Source organism: Mastacembelus armatus, chromosome 7 (genome assembly GCF_900324485.2).
Source record: "Mastacembelus armatus chromosome 7, fMasArm1.2, whole genome shotgun sequence".
Taxonomy (NCBI): domain Eukaryota; kingdom Metazoa; phylum Chordata; class Actinopteri; order Synbranchiformes; family Mastacembelidae; genus Mastacembelus; species Mastacembelus armatus.
This window is the reverse complement of record NC_046639.1, coordinates 18,724,285-18,745,675: the sequence shown is the minus strand read 5'-3', so window position 1 is coordinate 18,745,675 and position 21,391 is coordinate 18,724,285. Positions and strand designations below refer to the sequence as shown.

The following is a 21,391-nucleotide window of genomic DNA, read 5'->3' as shown; positions in this document are numbered from 1 at the left end:
ATTTATCTTTAATTGCTTCCTTTTTTGACTAGTTAAATCACAGCTCTGACACACTTCAGTTGAGTTTCCTGATTTATTAAAGTTGTTTAAAACAGCAAAGGTGGGCAGTTCAGGAAAAACTGATTTATAAAACCTCAAATTCTTTATTCCAAAATAAGGGTGTGTGATTTTTAAAAATAAAACATACAAAAAATAAATAAGAGGTTTAAGGTTTGTCAGCTGGAGAACAAACCAGAAAACTTTGGCTACAGAAAAAAGGCCTGTGTAACTTTCTTACTGAAGTACAAATGAACAATAAAAGGTTCTGACAGAATATCTAAGCTGAACTCTTGCAGATTTCCTGAGAAGTTCAGCTCAAGGCACAAGTGGATTTCTGATCCAGACCAGACAGAAGCCTCCAGGTTGATTCACAGCTGCAGCCAAGGGGCTCTGGATATAATTGATTATAACCCTATACAGTTTCCTATATGGAAGTACTGGAAAGTTGGCAGCAGTCATCTCCTCCACCCCTGTTGTCTAAAGAAAGTGTCAAGTCCCAACTTTCATGTAATTAACTGAAGAGGCTGTCAGTTTGTAAATTAAAACAAGGGTCTAATGAAAATGATCACTTCTAAATCAGAAATGATGGTGCAGCTGTGATGCTGCAGGATGAGGACCGTGTTTGGTTTGGAGTAGGTGTACAGCTGTGCCATTTTCAGGGATCCACGAAGGAAACTGCGATGTACCGGACGCCAGCAGTGGTTGGCAGGCCTTCGTGGTAGTGGGTGAGGCGACCGGGGTGCATGAGGGCCCAGCCTTTACGGGGAGCTTTGACGGAGCAGTTGTAGCGGAGGAATCTGCATCCTCCACCCTGGATCCACAACACAACACATGTTAATATCTGACACCGGAAGGTCCAGGTGGTTTCATTTCTTTTAAATAATCACCTGTCTTTAATGTATTTAGAATTTTATCTCACGGTTAGGGCAGTTACAGTCTGTTGCATTAGTGTAGGACTTTAATTTTAGCTGCAGTTTTTTTTTTTTTTTGAAATCTTTTTCTTCATGTACAATTAAATGTTTTGAGTCAGTTGGCAGGAAGTGGAGGCTTACAGAAAAAAAACATTTAAGGTCTCAATATTTCAACTTTTATTTTACTGCTAAGCTGCTGTCAATCAACTAAGGTTTCCACATTAAGAAATCTTCAAGTGGGCCAACAGGCATCATCACTCCCGTGCCTTTGTGGGCTTTTATTATAAAAAACCTGCATGAAAGCATTGCCTTTCATCAGCTGAAAGAAAATGTTTGTTCTCAGGTTTCATCAACCAACACTAAAGGAGTGGTTTGGCCCACTTCATTGAAGATGCAGAGAAAGACATTGGCTGTGACAATAAAAAAAAAAAAACAAAAAAAACACCTCCTGGCTTCAGCTTCATGTGTCATGCAAAGATGACAGACTCACAAACACAGAAATGACAAATGGCAAGTCTGAAAATTGAGGATGTGGATGAACAAGAGAGAATTATGATGGCATTCCATTTTCAAGAAACTGGATTCCAGCAACATGCATCATTTGTTAAACCTGTTCTGTTGGAATTCCTCCCTGTCTTTTTCCAAAAACCAGCTCCAGTGGCTGAGAACGGCCGTCACTTTTTACAGCCTCTGAAGGAAGAAAGAGTCCACTGGTCTCTGTTTCCACTGCTCCACCAGCTTTTCTCTGCTCACAGCAACGTCTAGAGCTGGTTTTTGGAAAAAGACGGGCCTCCCATTGTTGGTGAGGAGGAACCATGTGAGCCAGTGCAGCGGTGTGGCTCCCTGCTGTGTTTTTAATAGTTTTTGTACAACGATGGAGGTGTACGACACAGACCAATAAACTAAACCAGGTTCTGGATTCACACACATTACACTGAGTACACCACATTCATTGTTGCTCTTAGTCTCTGGATGGGATTTACTCAATATCCAGAAACAGAAAACTATCAGCTAATAAAAACCATTGCAAATAACTCACTGTCAAATAGAAACAGGTACTTGGGATTAATAACATCACATTCTTTTTGCAGGTAGTAACCATAATTGAGATTGAAATGTGAGATTTCTACCAACCTCTAAACACACTCACCTGGAAATCAACTCCCACGTGATTGAGTGCAATGTTTATAGTGAATGTGGAGGCATCATGGTGTGGCCTCAGAGAGGGCTGCTCGTCTGGCTTATATCTAACTACAAAGGCTAAGTCAAACTGAGCCTGCAAACACACAGACAGAAAGAAGTCATGCAAGCATTCCTGTAGAAATCGCTCAGACATGTATACAGCCACCTTCACAGCTGCTGCTCAACAAAGAAAAGCATTAGTTTGGTTCCTGGATCCAGCATTCATGTCCAGAGGTGGAGCAGAGAAGCAGAGAGAGAGAGAGAGAGCGAGGTACAGACCGCCTGCATCATCATGTCCTGTAGGGTCTATTACCTGCCTCTTCATTTACCTGGTAGTCAACGCCTTTGCTGTTCAGAGCTATGTTAATAGTGAATGTAGAGGCGTCGTGGTGAGGCACGAGCAGGGGCTGCTCGTCCGGTTTGTACCTCACTACAAAGTTCAAGGGAGTGGAGCACTGATGGGGAAAGACAGGTCAGTCAACAGAACACACACCGGATCAGCAGCTCCGACCCTGTCATTTTGACTTACACAGTCGACCTCGTGCAAGAACCGGACGTACGGAACAGATTCGTTCTCAAGTGGCTCATACAAAGAGAATTTGTGGCATCCACCGATTTTCTCTCAACTACTAACAACATTCACGAGACGTGAGGTTTTTCTCCAGAGGTGGAAACAAACTGGTGGGACTGGTTATAATGGCTCCACCTGAATGAACATATAACACCCTTAATGTCAAACAAATGATTCTGTTCAGCAGATCATCATCATGGCTGCCAGTTTACTGAGAGGTTTTTATTTGTCACCAGCCCTCTGTCCCGGTTCCTGCTCTGTTCTAAGTTCAAAACTGTTCTTGCAGGAGGTTCATTGTGTTTCATTATTCAGTCAGTCCATAAATTATGAAAGATGAAATATACACATACCCACATTAACAGCAGAGGGTTAAATACGTCTTTGTCAGCTAAGTGATTGATCAGTTATTAAAACAGCTAATGATCAATCACCTGATCATTAATAAGAATGAACAGGTTCTCATTTTTTCTGTTACAGTTGCTCTGTGCTGATAAGTTTAATGCCCCAAAATACACCTGACACAGTCTGTGCAGAAAACAGGTTAGTGTTAGATCCCAATGCTCCAGAGTAGATTCTGCTTCTCTGCTTAAATCTGAGTGTTACCTGCTTCTTCTTCTGATGTTTTTATTTATTTCTTGACTCATTTCTGAGGATATAATTGTTAGAGACATGGAGAGCTCAGATTTCCTTCCTAATTTCATCTCACGTGTGACATTGATGGTTTTGTTCAGACGTCTTACCGTTGTGTAGTAACCAGGAAACATTTTCTCCGTTATCGGTGCAATATACTCCAGTAAGAATTTTCGCCATTCCTTGTCATAGTTGACTTGGTTCATGTGGATATCAATGGTGGGCACGTTCTCATAGCCGCCTTGGATTCTCTTGTCCTGAGAAACAAGAAAATCACTCAGTACCCAGTGATTTATTCTCACAATCACAGCACGGATGCACAAGGAAAGAAAAAACAGCCGTACACTCTTCCTTATAACATACCATATTTCCTCCTCCTGACCACTTCCCATAGTTCTCCATTTCTTCAACAAGGTGGTTACAAGCGACTTCAGAGAAAACTGGGAACCAGTACACATCAGGACAAGGCTGTGGGACGGAAGAGCAGCACATTCAACAAAAACTGCACACACCGGCCGCAAAGTCTCACTTTTTAGTTATTGGTAATATAAACTTTAATGTGTGACTTTTTAACATCCAGTATTTCTGAGCAGCACAGGAGAAGCGTTCAGCTCATATAACTCTTGTAACTCACCGTTTCAATCAGCTTGTCTTTCATGATGTGAGTGTAGTTCTCGTGGATGTAGCGCTCCTCCCAGTCCTGAAGAAACACACAGCACACGGACCGTTCAGAGCACACACACAAACACACACACACACACACACACACACACAACATGTTCACACTCAATATCCTGCAGCTGACGAGGCCACGTTGCAGATTTGCATCATACATGCATCATGAAAAAATGAAATAAGTGCACAAACAGTGTGATTCCTTCTTACTTTCACCATGTGCTTCAATTATACTTAATTACTTCCACCATGTGCTTCAATTATACTTAATTACTTCCACCATGTGCTTCAATTATACTTAATTACTTCATTAGCTGACAAGTCAATGCAAGAATTTTTGTGAGTTTAAAAGACAAACGAAAAACACAGAAACATGTATGTGGTGAATATATAGACGTTATGGAGGATCCATCATCATCACAAAGCTGATAATGTTCAATAATAATGATGATGGTAATGTTGTTGCGGAACATTGGGATCAGACTAACTTTGTTTCATGCATGGCAGTGATGGGTGAATTATTTATAGAAGAATTAAACAGTGAGAAAAAGTCCTTCATTCAAAAACGTACATAAGTAAAAGCACAAAAACAAGTCATTATTTCTGTTTACCATGATGATTATACACCAGAATTATATTTTTGAATTACAATTAAAGCTGCAGCTGGTAAAGGTGGGACTCACTTTAATGACTTTTGATACTGCAGAAACCAAAAATTCTGAACTTAACCTGTATCAAAGTGTCAGAATTTATTTGTTGGTTATAAAATATTATATCTACCACAACAACCAGTAACATTAACAGGGCACTGCCGACACTAACCAGTGGGTTTTCGAAGATCTGCCACAGGTCATTATGAAGATGGTTGGTCTGATAGTTTTCAGTTGATAGGATGCGACCGAAACTGTGCATGTTGGTTACGTACATGAAGATTTCCTGAGAGGAAATTAAAAAAAAAAAAAAAGAAAGAAATCCTTTTAGATCAATTATAACTGAAACCAACCAAACTAACTAACTAACATTCCTCTTTTCTCTCACTGACCTTGCTGCGTATGTTGTGGCAGTAAGCCATATCAGGGTCTAGGATGTTTGAGTTAAACAGCTCGTACTCTGTGAGCTCTGACCGAAGCAGACTGGCCTTCACCAGGTACACATTGGACACGTATGGCACGTTCCACACTCCCCTAAAAAACAGCCCGGTGTTAGACACATAGCAGGATCAGGTGTTTTGTGGTTAAAACCCTCTAAAGTATTTAGGGAACGGGGTTTAAGCCACTTACTCTCGGTGTCCTTGAACTATGTCCACGTAGTCCTCAGACCGGGCGTAGTAACCGTCTGCACTGAGGGCTCCCCAGAAATTGCTCCACAGTCGACCAGGTCGAGTTATCATTGGTGCCACAACAGGACTAAGGAAGAGTTAAAGGAGTGTTATTATGCTCCTTCGTTAATACACCTCATGCAAATATATGTCAGTGTAGTAGAAATGAAAAGATTTACTCCATGTGGTTGTGACTACAAAAAGTCCAAAGTCATCAGCAGGCACAGGGTTATTAATAATCATTCACTACTCAGAAATATACTTGCAGGTTTTGTTCAACGAGAATTTTGAGCGTGTTCTCATTCTTTAAGACCACTTCAATGTCCACGCTGAAGAAATAGTCGCAGTCCTTGTCCTTCCGACACATATCGCTGCAAGGGCAGAAAGACACAGTAAGATCAGCATGTACGCATCCATACATCTATATCAATAGTGTACTTATATTATATATATTAAATAATAGTTTCCTGGTCACTCACAAGCCCAGGTTGCGGGAGGCAGGTCCATCCATTTCCTCTTCCGGTCCAATGAGCTTCACGTCCTGGTAAAGGCTCCCATGATCCTGCAGGAAAGCGCTGACCTGACGCTCGTGATGAACTTCCTGCAGGCAGATGAGAACGAACAGATGGGAAAAGCATCACAGAGCAGGAGACAAACAGAGCAGCGTTCACTACGGGGGCTTTACGATCACAGCATGTTTTTTTTTTTTCATGTTTGTGTATATTTGCTTTTCTATGACTGTTTGCTTTTCAAGGCTGAGATGGCAAATCAAAGTCTAAGTGGCATTATAAAACCAGCACTAACCCCATAAATTCCTTTATTCAGTCTCACTATTGACAGTTGCTACAAGTCATGGCTCTATGTGGTACATGCATAGTTTCATTGCTAGGCTACTCAGAAATGCATTCAGTGTGTGTATGAGTAGTGAGGGGACCTCCAAGGTTTGAGTGGGGGTCTATGTATGTTCACATTAAGTGAGTTATTTAAAGTTTTGAAAATCAGGCTAATTTCACTTTTCTTTCTGTTTTTTTCGTGTAGTGTATTTCCTTGTCCTGCTGATTCAGTTTTTTTTCACTAAGACGTCCCAAAATATGCTCCTGCATCGTAATTTGTTAAAATTTTGCCTTGAGTTCAAGTGAAATTATTTTCTCTCAACAGTACCAACAGAACCCTGGGTTCGACTGTTAGGACACAGTCATCCTGTTACCTGGTTGTAAATGAAGAGCTTGAGTCTGTTCTTGGGATACTGCAGCTTCAGCAGTCGCTCAAAAAACACCGTCACAAAGGGGGTGGGCTGCTGAATGAAGATGCCGATCACCACCAGTGGGTATTCACTCTCCTGTTGGACAAAAAAACAGGCATCATCTGAGTTCCAGGAGAAACGCCTCATCACTTCTCAGCTGCTGACATTTAAACACTGGACAAATAATAAAAAAATAAAAAAAACTGGAGCTCTGATCACAGACCTTAAGAGTTGTGAGTGGACGGAGATCCTCGTGACACACTGTGCATCCAGTCTCAAATGTCCACGTGTTGGGGATGTAGTTACCCAGGTAGTTCATCTGCAGCTGGAAGACAAACGTGTGTCCTTGTATGTTATTACATCTGAATCTAACAACCAGTCCTTAAAGAAGAGAATGACTGAACACTGACTAACTTTACAAGGCCACGGTGTGCAAGCATGTGATGTTTGATTGCTCCTTACCTTGGTTGGTCCATTCCCATGGACGATGACAGGCAGAGTATCGTACAGCACGTTTCTGGCTCGTACCCGACTATCCTCAAATTTCAGCACCACTTCGTCTGGAAACACACATCAAGTTCACCATTTACCGAGGAGTCCAGCTTCCTATACTTTCTACTGTTTGGAAGACAATTCACGCAACTGCACACACAAGTTTGGGCACCCCTTTTCGCTTAGTACTTTATTAGTAATCTGCCACCTGCTTTGCTTTGGGGTTTGTTTGGCAGGACACGCAGCACAGACAGAGGGAGCAATAGTTTCCACCAAATATCACCACATGTGAGAACTGATGATGAGAACTGATAAAACTGATAAAAAAGAACCGAGGTGCAAAATCTGATCATCGGTGACGTACAAGCAGTGGACGAGCGTGCGCTGCAGGATGCTGCAGAGTAAACTGGGTGAAGAAATTCACGGACTCACCGAGGGCTCCATGCAGGTTCTGGAACAATCTGCATTTACTGTCCAGTGTGATATTTATGGATTTCTGAAAAGTGAAAGTACACGTGAGTCACAAAGTCGAATGCAGGAGCACAGTTTGGGATAATAGAAACAAATTACATCCATTCTCATTCACTCATTCAAAAATAAATTAGGGTCACTCTTCAGTTTCTATTAGTGAAGCTTCCTGCAGATGTTTCAAATTAAAAGTCTACTAGGAACAGGAGGGATTATGCACATTTAGCTACTGGAAGGTTTTAATGTGAAACATCTGTGCAGAGTCTCCCTGGCAGCAAGTTAAAAGTACTCAAAAGTCTGAATAATCACAGTCTAGAAAATGAGTAAACATGGAGGAAAAGTTGGATTTAGAATCTAACTGATTTATAGCACGAAGCTGAAGGTTAACAAATCTTACTCTTTTCTCTGGATCAATGTAAATCTTGGTGAAGAACAGCTGGTCGCTGTCGCCGTCTTCTCCCGTCCACCCTGAAACCATCTCCCTGACTTTGGGGACGTAGCCGATGAAACCTGAGGACACAATATAGATGTGTTCATCTCTTTCATTTTCATATTTAGTTCAACAACAATGAAGTCCTGTGTTTGTGCTGCCAGGTGGGGCCCACCGCTGACTGTAGACCTGCTGGTTTCCCTCCTATAAAAAAAAAAAAAAAACACGGCCACACTGCTTCCTCTACACGTGGCAGGTAATTAAAACAAAACTGAGAGTCTACAGCCCGGTGAACATACGGATGTTAGGAGACCCGCTCGGCAGTATTACATGGTGAATTTGTGTGAAGAGAAGCAATTCTGACACTATCACTGTTTTCATCAGTGCAAGAAATTCCAGATATCCCAAACTTGGAGTTCCGCCTGGGAATCTGAAGTCCTCACAGCTGTGCGATGAAACCTGTGATATGAAGGTGACACAAGTTCGGAAACTGACTGCAGCTTTGCATGACGGGGCCTGTTTTCTTATAAACAAACTAAAGTTATGTTGATACTACATACATCAGTGTTACTCCACCAAACTCACTGTGTGTCTGCGTCTATAAAGCTGCTATAACTTCAAACATCTTAATAATGAAGCTACAACTTCCAACATTTGGGAATGTGCATGTTAACGTCAAGTTGCTGTTTCCTACCTGCAGGAGCCATTCTTACAAGCTTAGATCAAAACCGAAGCTCAGTATTACAGGAAAGGCTTCTATTGTGTATTCATGTGTCAGCAACGTGTCTAATGAGACACAACTTGCTCTTAACGACATGCATCAGTGCACATTTTGAGCCATTTCTAACCTAAAAGCTCATGTTTCCAACTCGATTCTGAGCGTTTTAGGAGCAAAAGAAGCAGGAATTTCCTGATAGCACTGTAAAAACATGGACCTACCCCCGGAGCCCAGAAACCTGTTGCCCTCCCTGACATGGGGGTGTTTGTCCTCCAGGTGTCTGTCGGGCCAGATCAGGGTCTCAGAGGAGAAGACCACCTTGTGTCTGGACTGCTGGAACTTCTTGAGCAGCTCTTTGGGACCCGAGGCGAAAACCACATCGTAGCTGATACAAACAGGAAGTGAAAATAGACAACATTTACAGCGTGTTATAGTTTAAAGCTCGTTTGGGACCAGGGACCGTAAAAGCCATTGAAAGGTTTATAAGAGTGCAGCATTCTTTATATGTGGTGTTTATAGGAATCAAACAAACTGTTGGAATGAACAAACATCACACTCGATTTACGTGTTGCATGTCTTTTTAATTATATACTTACTGTATATTTCATGGGTGCAATAATTAGAATTTTTTAGATCTAAAAATGTATGAATTCAATATATGTTCATTACTAGGCTGATATAGTTATAGCCAGTGTTGGTATGAGACTGCATTATATTCAGTTATGTCCTCCTCTTTTAGAAGTGGTCAGAATTTTAGGAACGCCTCTAAATATAATGAAGTAGGCTACAAACACCATATTTAACTATAATGACATAAAAAGGCGCAGGTGATAACATCACTTACTATTGTGGGCACTAAGGTACATTTAGAAAGTAATGTTTATGATTTAGTATTAAGTTAAAAACAAATTTTTTGAAGTGAACTATATCTGCCAGTAATTTCCACCTCGAATGAGAAGCTGGATCTCAGTTTCAGTGGATTTTTCACAAAACATTGAACTGTTCCTTTATGCAATAATTTAAATTTGCGTGTTAAAATTAGACTTTGGATTACGGACTAAACAACTGCACTTCTGACCTCTCTCTTCCCACTTTCCTTTCTTGCCGCTTATGCATGACTGACCAATCAGCTTCCAGAACTTTATTAGAACCTGCTAAGGCTCAGTTGAGAGATTACGAGTTCAGTATAGAGCAGTCTCTATCTTTGAGGATATATTTGAGAAATGTGCGTAATTCACAATGTAAGATGACAATCTAAATGAGGCCTTTTTGTGCCTATTTCTGAATAATTTGGCTACACAATTTTTACTTAGGCTTAAATGTAGTTTAGTTATATGTTCCCATTTATCACAGCCGTGGTAGCTGCGTAGATGTAGGCTACCACAAGTGCTGGGTGTTACTTTGGTGCAGACAGCCTGGCACCGGGAGTCTCCTGTGGCAAGGTATTGAAGGAACAGCCCAACATTTAGGTTTTGTGCTGTTAGTGGTCGTCTATCCGCATGTGAAGATGTTCATTCTCTTTATTCTACATTGTTTACTACAGGAAGAGTAATACTTAGCTAACGTTCCAGTGCATAAAAGAGAGTGATGTTTTTTCAGTCCAGTGTATATGAAATAAAGGAAAAAAATCAGCGTGTGATAAGGGAAACCATAAATCAAAACCCAACCAATCAGTTTTTTGCCTCCTCGGTGACAGACACTAAATATGGTTTTATAAATATTCTTTATATAAAGCTTATTGGTTGCTGTGTTGTGGTAATGAAGACTCAACCTGCATAGACAAACCAGCAAACAGTAAAAACTGCCAAGATCCTGCAAAATAACAGTGTGGAAGACAGGAACGCCAAAAATGTAAAAGCTCTCCTCTGTGATTTAGAAAGTGCTCAGCAAAAGCTCCTTTCAATACCAGGGTGTTGATGTGGCATCACATCTGGCAGGTGCAATAAAACCTGAAGCGCCACCTGCAGTGAAAACGGTACCTGTCAATAAAAAGGATGACTTCATCCTCATTCTTAATCTCCTCCAGAGCTGTCTTGAGGAGTCGCACTTTCTGTCCTCCTCCTGGAGCTGACATGTAGTTGCCTCCTCTCCATTTCTCACCACGACCAAGAACCTGAAAACGTGCACACATCCATTTACTGCAGCTTGAAAACAGGCACTTAAATCGATTTCCCCTCAGATGATCTTCTTTGCTGCCACCAAGATTAAAATGCATACATTATTTGCTACGTTCTACTTTATTTTTGGATTATTTCTGTGACTCAGATGTATGTGACATAAAAGTTGGATTTCATTAGAGCTAAAACTAAAACTGGCAAAACCAGGGATTTGTTTTCTTTAAGAATCGACAGAGAGGCTTTGATGGCTCAGCAGCAGGAAGGGAACTTTGACTGAGATCTTACCTTGACAGTATAGTTGAAGTGTTTAGCCGACCTCAAGAAACGCCTGAAGCCATCTGTCTCTTTGGTTGCGACTGTGACAACTACAAGATTCTCTAGAAGACACAACATTGTAGAGGAATTCAGAAAGATGATGATATAGATATCTTCGATTTGTTTTTGCAGACACTCCAGATCCTGTGATATACTGTGCATGAGAACACAGGAATGAGATCCGCCCCGGTCAAAAACCAGATTCTAAAACAGGGAAGCTGTGTAACACTGAACCATGGTTAAAAGTAATAATATACTGCAGTGCATGTACTGTAACAGGAACAGGTGTCTTAAGATGTTTACTGTTATTCACGTACCAAAAGGTTCTTTTGTCCCTGTGGTAAAATGATTTGTTGATGAAATCATCCATCCTGCGAACATTGCTGTCATCTCTTCAGTGTAAAATAGAATTATTTTATTCAACTACCATTATTACTGCTGACTCTGGTAATAACTGACATCTTATTAATGGGCTGCCATGCTACAGACTATTAACAGGGATAGATGATAATGTAAGAATGATTTCTATGAGTCCAAAAATAATTCTTTATTAATGTTTCATTTCTATGATTAACATACATGATCAGAGTTGGCTGAGTTATGAAAAACACAAATATAAGTGGGAGTTTTATTTATTAATGCATTAATGTAAAAAAGTGCAGTAAACTGAGACAAAAATATCAAATTTTTTCAGCCCTGAATTCTTATCTCTATTTCAGCGTTTTTTATTAAAAAATATCGTGTTTCAAGGTTTTCTCGTATAAAGTGTCATTTTCTTTCTTCTTGTCCTCTTTTCCTCTTTATTCCGTGTTTCAGCTACTTCATTCATTCATTTCTAGATAGGCCCCCGAGGGAGTTTAACAGGAAATGGTTAATTCACCTAATCTCTAAGTGACCTAATCTTAAGAAAAGGTAGCCTCTTATTTATTTTACAGTTGGTGAGACTGTGCTGTAGCCTGTTGTCTTCTTACAGCACTAACAGGAGATCTAAGTCATTATTTTAAATATGAATGTAATATTTCTGTACACAGACAGTAGTTCCTGATCCTTCTACCCCTACATTTACATCACTGAGACTAATCAACACTTTAACCCATTTCAACAGTAATCCAGTTTAACCTTATTCAACACAGTAATCCAGTTTAACCCATTTCAACAGTAATTTAGTTTAACCTAATTCAACAGTAATCCAGTTTAACCTAATTCAACAGTAATCCAGTTTAACCCATTTCAACAGTAATTTAGTTTAACCCAATTCAAAAGTAATCCAGTTTAACCCAATTCAACAGTAATCCAGTTTAACCCAATTCAACAGTAATCCAGTTTAACCTAATTCAACAGTAATCCAGTTTAACCCAATTCAACAGTAATCCAGTTTAACCCATTTCAACAGTAATTTAGTTTAACCCAATTCAACAGTAATCCAGTTTAACCCAATTCAACAGTAATCCAGTTTAACCTAATTCAACAGTAATCCAGTTTAACCCAATTCAACAGTAATTTAGTTTAACCCAATTCAACAGTAATCCAGTTTAACCTAATTCAACAGTAATCCAGTTTAACCCATTTCAACAGTAATTTAGTTTAACCCAATTCAACAGTAATTTAGTTGAACCCAATTCAACAGTAATCCAGAACGATCATCCAGTGAATCAGCAGCTGTATTATCCTGCATTATTGTTTACCCTGCTGTACTTAATAAACTAGTAACTGAGTTGAGGTTTAGGTGTCTGTATTAATAGCCGCGTAGAGAGCAGCCCGGTCCACGTCAGCGGCATGGAGGTCCTCAGCTCCTACGTGCAGTTTGTCTTTCACATGAAGAAGAAGTTTTAATGCAAACCCCATTCATTTTTATGAAATTAGTCTTTAAGATCGGAAGAATCAACACACAAAATGCAAAAAACGTGGCCAATAACTTTTGTGGAGGTTAAATTACTGTTGTGTTTTCTGACGGGGTGGTGCCATTCAAGAAATCACAGAACACACACTCCCTATTCCCTCTTTCCTACAGACTCTTCCCGAACCTTCTACCACAGTGTGTTAGTCTACTGCCAGACAGAACCAGGCCCAGCTGGAGTCCCCAGGTCTGCACAAACTCCAGGTCTTAGTGACCCAACTTGCGCACCTTTGCTCCAACAAATGCTTGTTGTGTTCGAGGTCGTGGGGTCTCCGGACTTACCTTCGGGGATCCGCTGCTCTTCGCAGCTTGTCAGACAGAAAAGTGCACAGACCAGAACCCCTGGGAACAGCAGCAAGGACGAAAGCCTCATATTTGCCCGGTTAAAGTTGAGATCCGTTCAGGAATCCAGTTGAAAACCGAGCTGCGGGCTTTATAGCGGATCCCACGAAGAAGAGGAACTTTACAGGATTGTGTTAACTCCGCAGCACCGCCTGCTCTCTCTCCCCCCTCCGTGCCTGTGTTTGTCTGTGTCTCTCCCCCCACACACACGGACAAACAACTGCAACTGCACTACAATAATAATAAAAGCGGTAAAAACACGAGTATTGGAGTACTAGTACTTTCTATGCACGGATATAGAGGGATTCTTTTTTTTCATTTGAATTTAATACAAATACAAAAGGCCCCTGTGTTATGTGCTTCTGCAACGCCCATTTCTTCCGAAATGGGGAAAAAAGCTGTTTGATCCAGCTGTTGTGCAGACATGAGCACTTGCACGTAGCGTGTAGTCCCAGAGAAGCCTCTATTCACTTTTATTAAGTCATTATAACACGGTGAACTGTAAAAACATCGCCTGCATTAACACTGGAGATATGAGGAGTAATACAAGAAAGAATAATTTACACAGGACAGGTATGATATGAAAAGACAGGCCTCATCCATAACAATGAGGGCAAATTAAATACGGGAAATACACTACAATGAAAAACGGTGCAATTTAATCCAAGGGAGAGGACGAGCAAAACCTGCAGCGTTCATATGGTCATCCAAATACTGTTTCATTGTTTGTCTTTTAAAATAATAATATTAATATAATTAACAGATTAATTTATAAATAATATTAACATTAATAATATTGTTAATAATAATAATAAGAATCACCTGATAATAATCATAATAATAATCATTATCGTCATCATTATCATCATCATCATCATCATTATCATCATCATCATCAACATCATCATCATCATCATGGAGATGAATGACCTGCTTTAGACTACGCTGCACTTCAGTGGTGTAAACTTTAACTTTGTACAGAAAGATGCAGTTAATCAAACAACCAGCTGACATGCAGTGACTTTTGGGACCCAAGGGAATCACGGGGCAGTTTCTGATTTTACCCACCGGGTAATCCAGCCTTGCGTTTCGCTGTTTAGCCCTAAACAAATAGTTTAGAGTTATTGCCAAGAGATTTACTAAGAAAGTGAAGAAAGTTGTATTCATCTTATTGCACTGTTTATATGAAATTATTTTTCATATGTCTATGGAATGTTACGATAAAAACCAGATTTGTTTAAAAGTGGTTAATAAGCTGCATTATGTTTGCCATAGTAATAATAATATGGTACATCATGCACTACATCACACTTATAACTTTAAGGATAGATTCCAGAGAATAAAGTTGTTTGTTTACATTCATGAATATTTGTTGGGGTTTTTTTTCAGTATAATATTTGTTTATTTGATACTAAACAGCTTTCCTATCTCTTGTTGATAAATGAGATGTCCGTTTAGTTTTTATTAATTATATTTTAAATGGCTAACCATAGTCGTAATTTTATTATTTAAACGAATTAACTTAGGTAATTTAGATGTATTTAAATCTAGTCTTTTTTTTCAGGACCTTTAATATTTCTGTTTTCTTGTTTTTCTGCAGCTTTGTTTGTGTTTTGCGACATTTCTGGTCACTTACAGTAGTGCCGTTTCGCTTTACGGCAGTTGTAACAAACCAGAAGTGTCTGCGGAGTTTGGACCGACGGGAGATCCTCCGTTAAACCGGAACAGCGCTGGAATGAGCTGAGATTCCGGACTCAGGTGGCCGGGGCACACACCTGGAGGAGGACTGGACATTAACTAACGATGCGACAAACCACAACAGCAGCTTCAGTTCGCGGCGCTAGACACGAAGCTAAGCTAAGTTAGCCTGGAGCTAGCGAAGCCAGTTTGTCAGCTTCACCCTGGGGAGCAAGTTCCGAGCGTGACACCTTGAGGTGACACCCTGAGGTTTCTCATGTTATGACCGTGACACCCTGAGGTTGACAACCTGAGGTCTCTCGTGTTCTGACCGTAACACCCTGAGGTTTCTCATGTTTTGACCGTGGCACCCTGAGGTGCTGACTCGTAGCGGGACTTGGATTGTTGAGACACACAATGTGGCTGCAGCAGAGGCTAAAGGGACTACCGGGGTTGTTATCAAGCAGTTGGGCAAGGAGACTCCTCATAGGACTGCTCCTCCTCCTCATTTTCTACTGGTACCTGGGAGCAGAGCACAGATGGAGGTTTTTCAGCAGCTCGGGCCTGCCTGGGGGGGCGGCTGGACACTGCCTGATGAATGAGATCCACAGGTGGAAGTCTCTTGTAGACAGAGGAGAGGGGATATACAGCACACCTCAGGAACAATTAGACACACCTTTTGTATCAGGTAACGGACATATTCTGATTGACATCGAGTCTAACAAACTGTGGGTAGCGTCGTCTTCACAGCCCAGCTCGGCTCCAGTCCACCAGACCGAGTACTCGCCGAGAGTCAGCATCCATCTGGAGGGGAAGCAGGCCGAGGCTCAGGCCAGCATGCTGTGGTTCCGGAAAGGAGCGGTGCTGTCAGTCCGTTGTGCCTCCCCAGCTGCTCTGCAGTCGGCCCGGGACTGTGTCACCATCCGAGAGGAGTTCATCGCGCACAGGAGCAGACCTAACGTCTATCTCCAGCGAGTCCACATCAACAACCTGTCTGACCGGTCTGCCACCTTGGACGTGTCCTCTAACAATCCCTCATTTGGCAGCAAGTTCTCCACCAGCGTGGAGAAACTGGAGGACAAAGAGATAATGCTTTCCTCTGGCAGGGTTCCTGTGGAGAATAGCCGGATGGTGCTGGTGGTTGTTGTTACCAAGAACATGAACAGCAGAATTCAGGTCCCTGCTAAGTCTGAATACACAGACAACATCCTGTCAGTGGTGTGGACCTCAGACCCCATTGATTCCTCTAAGCTGGACGAGACCTTCAGTACGCTCAGAGAAGGAGCCAAAAAGGAGCTGGGGGAGCTGCTGAGGGCCAGTGTGGATGAGCTGGTGGTAGATCACCAGCAAGCCTGGATGGACCTCTTCATTTCAGGTGAGCTGGGGAGGGGAGGGGAGGGGAGGGGAGAGGAGCCGAGCTCCAGCTGCAGCCACTGGCTGTGACAAAAACTGGGGCAGATATCACATTTTCAGGCAGAGTGACATAAGGTAAAAAAACATTCACACATCTAAAAATGTTTGTATTCTTTTGTCTTTTGAGCTTTTTCCCTACATTTTGAATCCATTATTTTCTCTTTCTTTCTCCTTTTCTCTTTATCTCATGTTCTCTTTCCTCATTCCTCCAACTCTCTCTGCCTCTTTCAGAAATTTGAAAGAAATAAGATGTTTTAGTTTTCAGAAAATTTGCAAAAAAAGAAAATGTTTTCACTTTGTCCATGTAGTTTGAGTGTAACAATATGTAAGAAGGTTTTTAGTCTCATTATGTTTTTTTTTTTAATTTTTGCAGGTGTTGAAATGAGGAAGATCACAGACTCCCACACACCCTCAAGTCGCACAGTGAACACCACCCTCTACTACATCCTCTCCTCCTCCATGGCTCCGCTGCTGGACCGAAGACTGAGTGGCGAGGAGCGCGCTCGTCTCGAATCCAGCCTCAACTACGCCGACCACTGCTTCAGCGGTCACGCCACCATGCACGCAGAGAACCTGTGGCCTGAGCGGGTGAGCAGCACTGCTCAGATCCTGCAGCTGGTCACGCTGTGGACTCTGACTCTGCAGAAGAGAGGCTGCAAGGTGCTGGTGGCAGCAGGAGCCCATGGAGTCATGCAGGGCATGGTGCTCAGTTTCGGCGGCCTTCAGTTCACGGAGAACCACCTTCAGTTCCAGGCTGATCCAGACGTGCTGCACAACAGCTACGCACTTAGAGGGATCCACTACAACCAGGACCTCATGAACCTGGCTGTGCTGCTGGATGTGGAGGGGAAGCCTTTTCTTCATGTGTCGGTGAAGCCGCAGGAGAAGCCAGTGAAGCTGTATGCCTGCGAGGCCGGCTGCCTCAATGAGCCTGTGGAGCTGACATCAGAGGTCAGAGGTCACACCTTCCCTGTGATGGTGACCCAGCCCATCACCCCACTGCTCTACATCTCTACAGACCTGCGCCACCTACAGGACCTCCGCCACACACTGCATCTTAAAGCCATCCTGGCCCACGAGGAGCACATGGCCAACAGATATCCAGGCCTGCCCTTCCTCTTCTGGTTCAGTGTGGCCTCGCTTATAACGCTCTTCCATCTTTTCCTCTTCAAGCTCATATACAACGAGTACTGTGGTCCCGGCGCTAAGCCCCTCTTCAGGAGCAAGGTATAAAATGTAGTAGCTGGAAACAGAAGCAAAAAAACTGCAAACTGATCCGCTCTGCTCGATTTTTTTTTTTTCTATTATTATTATTTTTTAACTTGTGTGTGTGTGTGTGGTGGCAAAGATTTCCTCTCTATCATTGCTCTCTTCTTTGTTTGGTTTCTCAGTTTTGACTTTCACCTTTTCACATCTTCCTTCCCATCTCACATGTTTGGAGACAGCCTTGCTCACCTGCCCTTCACCTCTCACAAAAGATTATTCTGTGTGTTTTTCTTCTGCGCTGGTGAAGCTTTTCACTGCAGCTGTTTCTGTGAGCAGTGAAAAATCCCACCTCATTCAGAATCACGAGTAGAACAGTAGCCCTCATTCAGGATCAGAGACGCTGAAGTTACAATTAACCGTTTGGTCTGCGGCGCCACCACCTGTTCGACTGCACTTCATGTCCGTTGTGGAATGTAAAGTGTTTCTTGATTACAATGGAAAATAACCAAGCACAGCAGTTACGGTTTTCATTCAGATGAGTAGGTTGTTTTACTATATCTCTCATTTGCTTTCCCTGAGCCTTACATTGTTGTTGTTTTTAAAGGACCATGCCTGTATTGTAAGGACCACGTAGCACATATACTTTTGGAGTACTTTCCACAATCTAGTATATTTATATTTACAAAAAAGCCATTAGATGTTATTCATTTAATGAATTTTGGATCCATGCTCACAATATTGCCCTGTGGACTTTTTGACTGCTAACTAATGTTTCATGTACACACAGTCTTAGACAAGGGTGATGCCAACAAATTGTTAATGCACCAACAAACACAGAAAAAAAAACCCTGCAAGCCAGTGTAAACAATGTAGATCATAAAATTTTTTTCAGCTTTGTAAATGTGTTGTAAGGGAGAACGTAGATCCGGTGTGTTTGTTTATAAGAAAACTCTCATAGGGTCCCTTTAACTTTGACCAAAAAAAAGAGCAGATCCTGGGAATGGTAGGTAAAACATATTAAATCTGAAATGCTGCAGGGTCTAGAAACACATTCTCACACATGAGCACAGTTTGTTCTGAGTAAGCCATAACATCGGTGTGGTCCTTTAAAATGATCCTTTACAACACTTTGGTCATCACAGCTATCACTTATGACAATATCATTCTCACAACTCCAACACAGCCTTCAGCTTAGTCAGTCCTACGTCCAGGAGAAGACAAAGGCGAATTGGTGCGATTATTAGCCTGTCTGTCTGTCTGGTGTAAGTGTGCACACATTTTCCTGTGCAGGTATCATATTTTTATTTTGATTTCCACTAAAGAGGTCTTCTCTTAATGTTCCTGTAAGTTTGATGATTGTCGTGGATCAGCCCAAAGCAAAATTATCCCACAAATGAAAATAAGTCTATATCAGAATTAAAGATAGTTTGGTGGTGCTAAAAGTTCATAATATCCATTGTCATGTAAAACACCTACTTGTTTACAGATGTCTTAATAAAAAGATGTTGACCTGCTGGATACTTAGAGAACGTTGTGTTCAAGGCTAAATGTGCGTCTCTGATCAGTGTGGACTGTGTGCTCACTTTGCCAGGAGTCTTTTTCTGCTTTTTCTTCCTGCCTTTTGGTGATTGTTTTTTGAATCACTCAATTAAATTAACAAGAAATCTGTGGTTTGGCTTTGGCTCTTCAGTGTTATCCTGAGCATGTCTGTATTTTCCTGGGAGGCCATGTGGATGGTTTGGGTCTGGTCTGGTTTCTGCCTCAACATGTTCTAATCCTCCCCTCTGACTTCACCACCAGGTCTCCAGCAAAAATGAAGATATCTGCTGCGACACCAGGATCCTTGCTTGAACACTTCAGTTTTATCTATGCCCAGGTTCAACATTTAGTAGTGGGTGTGCCTGAGCTTTGGCAGCATGAGAGATATTAATATGGGTGTGCTGGTGTTGAGTTTGACGTGAGCTAGTGCATTTTATTTCTTTTTTTCTTTTCTTTTCAAAGTGATACCACTTAGAGATCAGTGCGACGATATGCAGAGCTGGGGGTTAAAACTGGGCCTGTACATAATTTTCAAAGAGCAGGCCCAAACCCAAAGATATTCAGTTTGGATATTTTTGTTAATATTTCCGTGAGCATTTTTGCAGATTTATTAATTCATTTTAATTGAATCTGTCTAATGTGAAAGTGAGACATTTTTAAAAAGATGCTCCACTGATTTAGCATGCACTCCTCAAACCAACCAATCTTAATTTTTTCATAAAGCATATTTGGTACAGGGTCATGCAAGTGCTTTACAAATGACTGACAAGCCAATAATAAGACTAAAGGAATATTGAAACGATTTTAAATCAAATGTAAAATAACAATCAAAAGAGAGAAACAGAAATAGATTCCCACTTATTATAACAGCACTACCAATCAGATCTTCTGTTTTATCCTGTTTGAGGTGCAAAAACATCTGGTACACCTGGGAAAACACTTTGACACCTTACCCACAATACCTGAAATAGCCCAAATGAGTTGTAAACTAACCATTTTAGCCCAGCCCCCCAAAACTGAGCCAGAACCTTTGCTGACTGAGAGAAGTAGCATTCAGAGATATGACACTTTTCAGCTCTGTATCTGCATTTCATTATGATGACATTCGCCTAATAATTATGTGAACCTAGTGATGTTAAGTATGTAATGTTTAAAATGCTTATGATCTTAATTTAACATGTTAGCATGCTAACACTATAATTTGCGTTATTAGCATATGATGGGCACTGTGAGTGGTGGGGCTGTATCCAGCTCTTCTGGGAGATGTAACTTCATCCATCTTTGTTTACAGTCAAATGTCCATGCATGTCGATGATGTCACAGTGGCTGCTTGATAAACAGCCTATTAAAATATCTGCTGTTACATCATTGGCTGGGGAGGGGACAGGAGTGGGGACAGGTGTGTTAGGTTTGAAGGTTTAGGTGACCACATGCTTATTTCTGTATTTTCAGGAGTGTACCCAGTGTACTTTTAAAACACATCTGTGCTTTGTTAAACATATATATACATATACATGGTACACTGATCACTATGCCTACTGAAATTGAAGTCATCTAAATTTATAAGTAATTTTACTGACCATTATAAATGGCAGCCATCTATCCATGTTTGTACTAGCTGCTTCTCTTGGCGCTCAGTTAGAAAATACCTGTATTGTGAAAAATCAAATTATTTGAGTATGTAAAATAGTAGGGTACGATTGCCTTATTATATATTAATAATTTACAAACAGTGTTTGAAACTTTTCTTTTGTCAATTAAATCTCAGTAAATGATTTTCATGTTCCTGATTCAGCTGTTCTGAGGACTGTTCCGTTTTATTTCCATGCTGTTTGGTTTTATCCAGTCTTCATATTTAATGTGAACTACTGAGTGTGCCTTAATGAAGAAAGACATTAATTTATTGATCTCTTGGCTATAGCCATAATCAGAATGGATTGTACTTGAATGGTTTGGGATCATGTAGAATTAATGTTATGTTGGGGAGAATAAAGCGTCTTTTTATTGTGGGGAAAGTTATGAATTGTCTGTCAGTTTGTCCCATATATTTCCCATATGATCCTTGTTATTGTATATGAAAAGGCACCTGGCACATGTCAACTTTAGTTATTTATTTGTCCATTCATCAACGTGTATTTATTTATTTATGGAGAAGTATCATAGTAGCCCTGAGGTTACCAATTTCCGGATAATATCGACTACTTCCTG

At 41.1% G+C, this 21,391-nt stretch overlaps 2 protein-coding genes across 4 annotated transcripts; one reads left to right on the top strand and one right to left on the bottom strand.

Moving 5' to 3' along the window:
- Positions 1 to 59: 59 nt before the first annotated feature.
- On the bottom strand, positions 60 to 13,658 carry plod1a (procollagen-lysine, 2-oxoglutarate 5-dioxygenase 1a). 3 transcript variants are annotated; one of them, XM_026332141.2, is made up of 19 exons: positions 13,289 to 13,658; positions 11,080 to 11,171; positions 10,657 to 10,790; positions 8,899 to 9,062; positions 7,927 to 8,039; positions 7,494 to 7,557; positions 7,032 to 7,129; positions 6,793 to 6,894; positions 6,534 to 6,665; positions 5,806 to 5,927; positions 5,593 to 5,697; positions 5,289 to 5,414; positions 5,051 to 5,192; positions 4,831 to 4,944; positions 3,968 to 4,033; positions 3,697 to 3,801; positions 3,444 to 3,590; positions 2,462 to 2,587; positions 60 to 850 (listed from the first exon to the last, which is right to left on the bottom strand). In XM_026332141.2, exons 1-19 carry the CDS (start codon positions 13,377 to 13,379, stop codon positions 695 to 697), a joined length of 2,199 nt encoding a protein of 732 aa, XP_026187926.1. In that variant the 5' UTR covers positions 13,380 to 13,658; the 3' UTR covers positions 60 to 694. The 3 variants fall into 3 exon arrangements, with proteins under 3 accessions (XP_026187926.1, XP_026187925.1, XP_026187927.1); XM_026332140.2 differs by lacking the exon at positions 2,462 to 2,587 and adding an exon at positions 2,101 to 2,226 and having other exon boundaries at positions 13,289 to 13,656; XM_026332142.2 differs by lacking the exons at positions 60 to 850; positions 2,462 to 2,587 and adding an exon at positions 2,594 to 3,349 and having other exon boundaries at positions 13,289 to 13,657.
- Positions 13,659 to 14,999: 1,341 nt separating this feature from the next.
- On the top strand, positions 15,000 to 21,190 carry kiaa2013 (KIAA2013 ortholog). The gene is made up of 3 exons (XM_026332149.1): positions 15,000 to 16,400; positions 16,812 to 17,665; positions 19,445 to 21,190. Exons 1-3 carry the CDS (start codon positions 15,443 to 15,445, stop codon positions 19,493 to 19,495), a joined length of 1,863 nt encoding a protein of 620 aa, XP_026187934.1. The 5' UTR covers positions 15,000 to 15,442; the 3' UTR covers positions 19,496 to 21,190.
- The last annotated feature ends 201 nt before the right edge of the window (positions 21,191 to 21,391 follow it).

Coding starts and splice junctions, on each gene's coding strand:
- plod1a (XM_026332141.2), bottom strand. CDS start 13,379: ATGAGGCTTTCGTCCTTGCTGCTGTTCCCAGGGGTTCTGGTCTGTGCA. Junction 6,895..7,031: donor ATGGGAATGGACCAACCAAG/GTAAGGAGCAAT, acceptor TTTGTCTTCCAG/CTGCAGATGAACTACCTGGG. Junction 851..2,461: donor GCAAAGGCGTTGACTACCAG/GTAAATGAAGAG, acceptor TTGTGGATCCAG/GGTGGAGGATGCAGATTCCT.
- kiaa2013 (XM_026332149.1), top strand. CDS start 15,443: ATGTGGCTGCAGCAGAGGCTAAAGGGACTACCGGGGTTGTTATCAAGC. Junction 16,401..16,811: donor GATGGACCTCTTCATTTCAG/GTGAGCTGGGGA, acceptor TAATTTTTGCAG/GTGTTGAAATGAGGAAGATC. Junction 17,666..19,444: donor AGCCCCTCTTCAGGAGCAAG/GTATAAAATGTA, acceptor CTTCACCACCAG/GTCTCCAGCAAAAATGAAGA.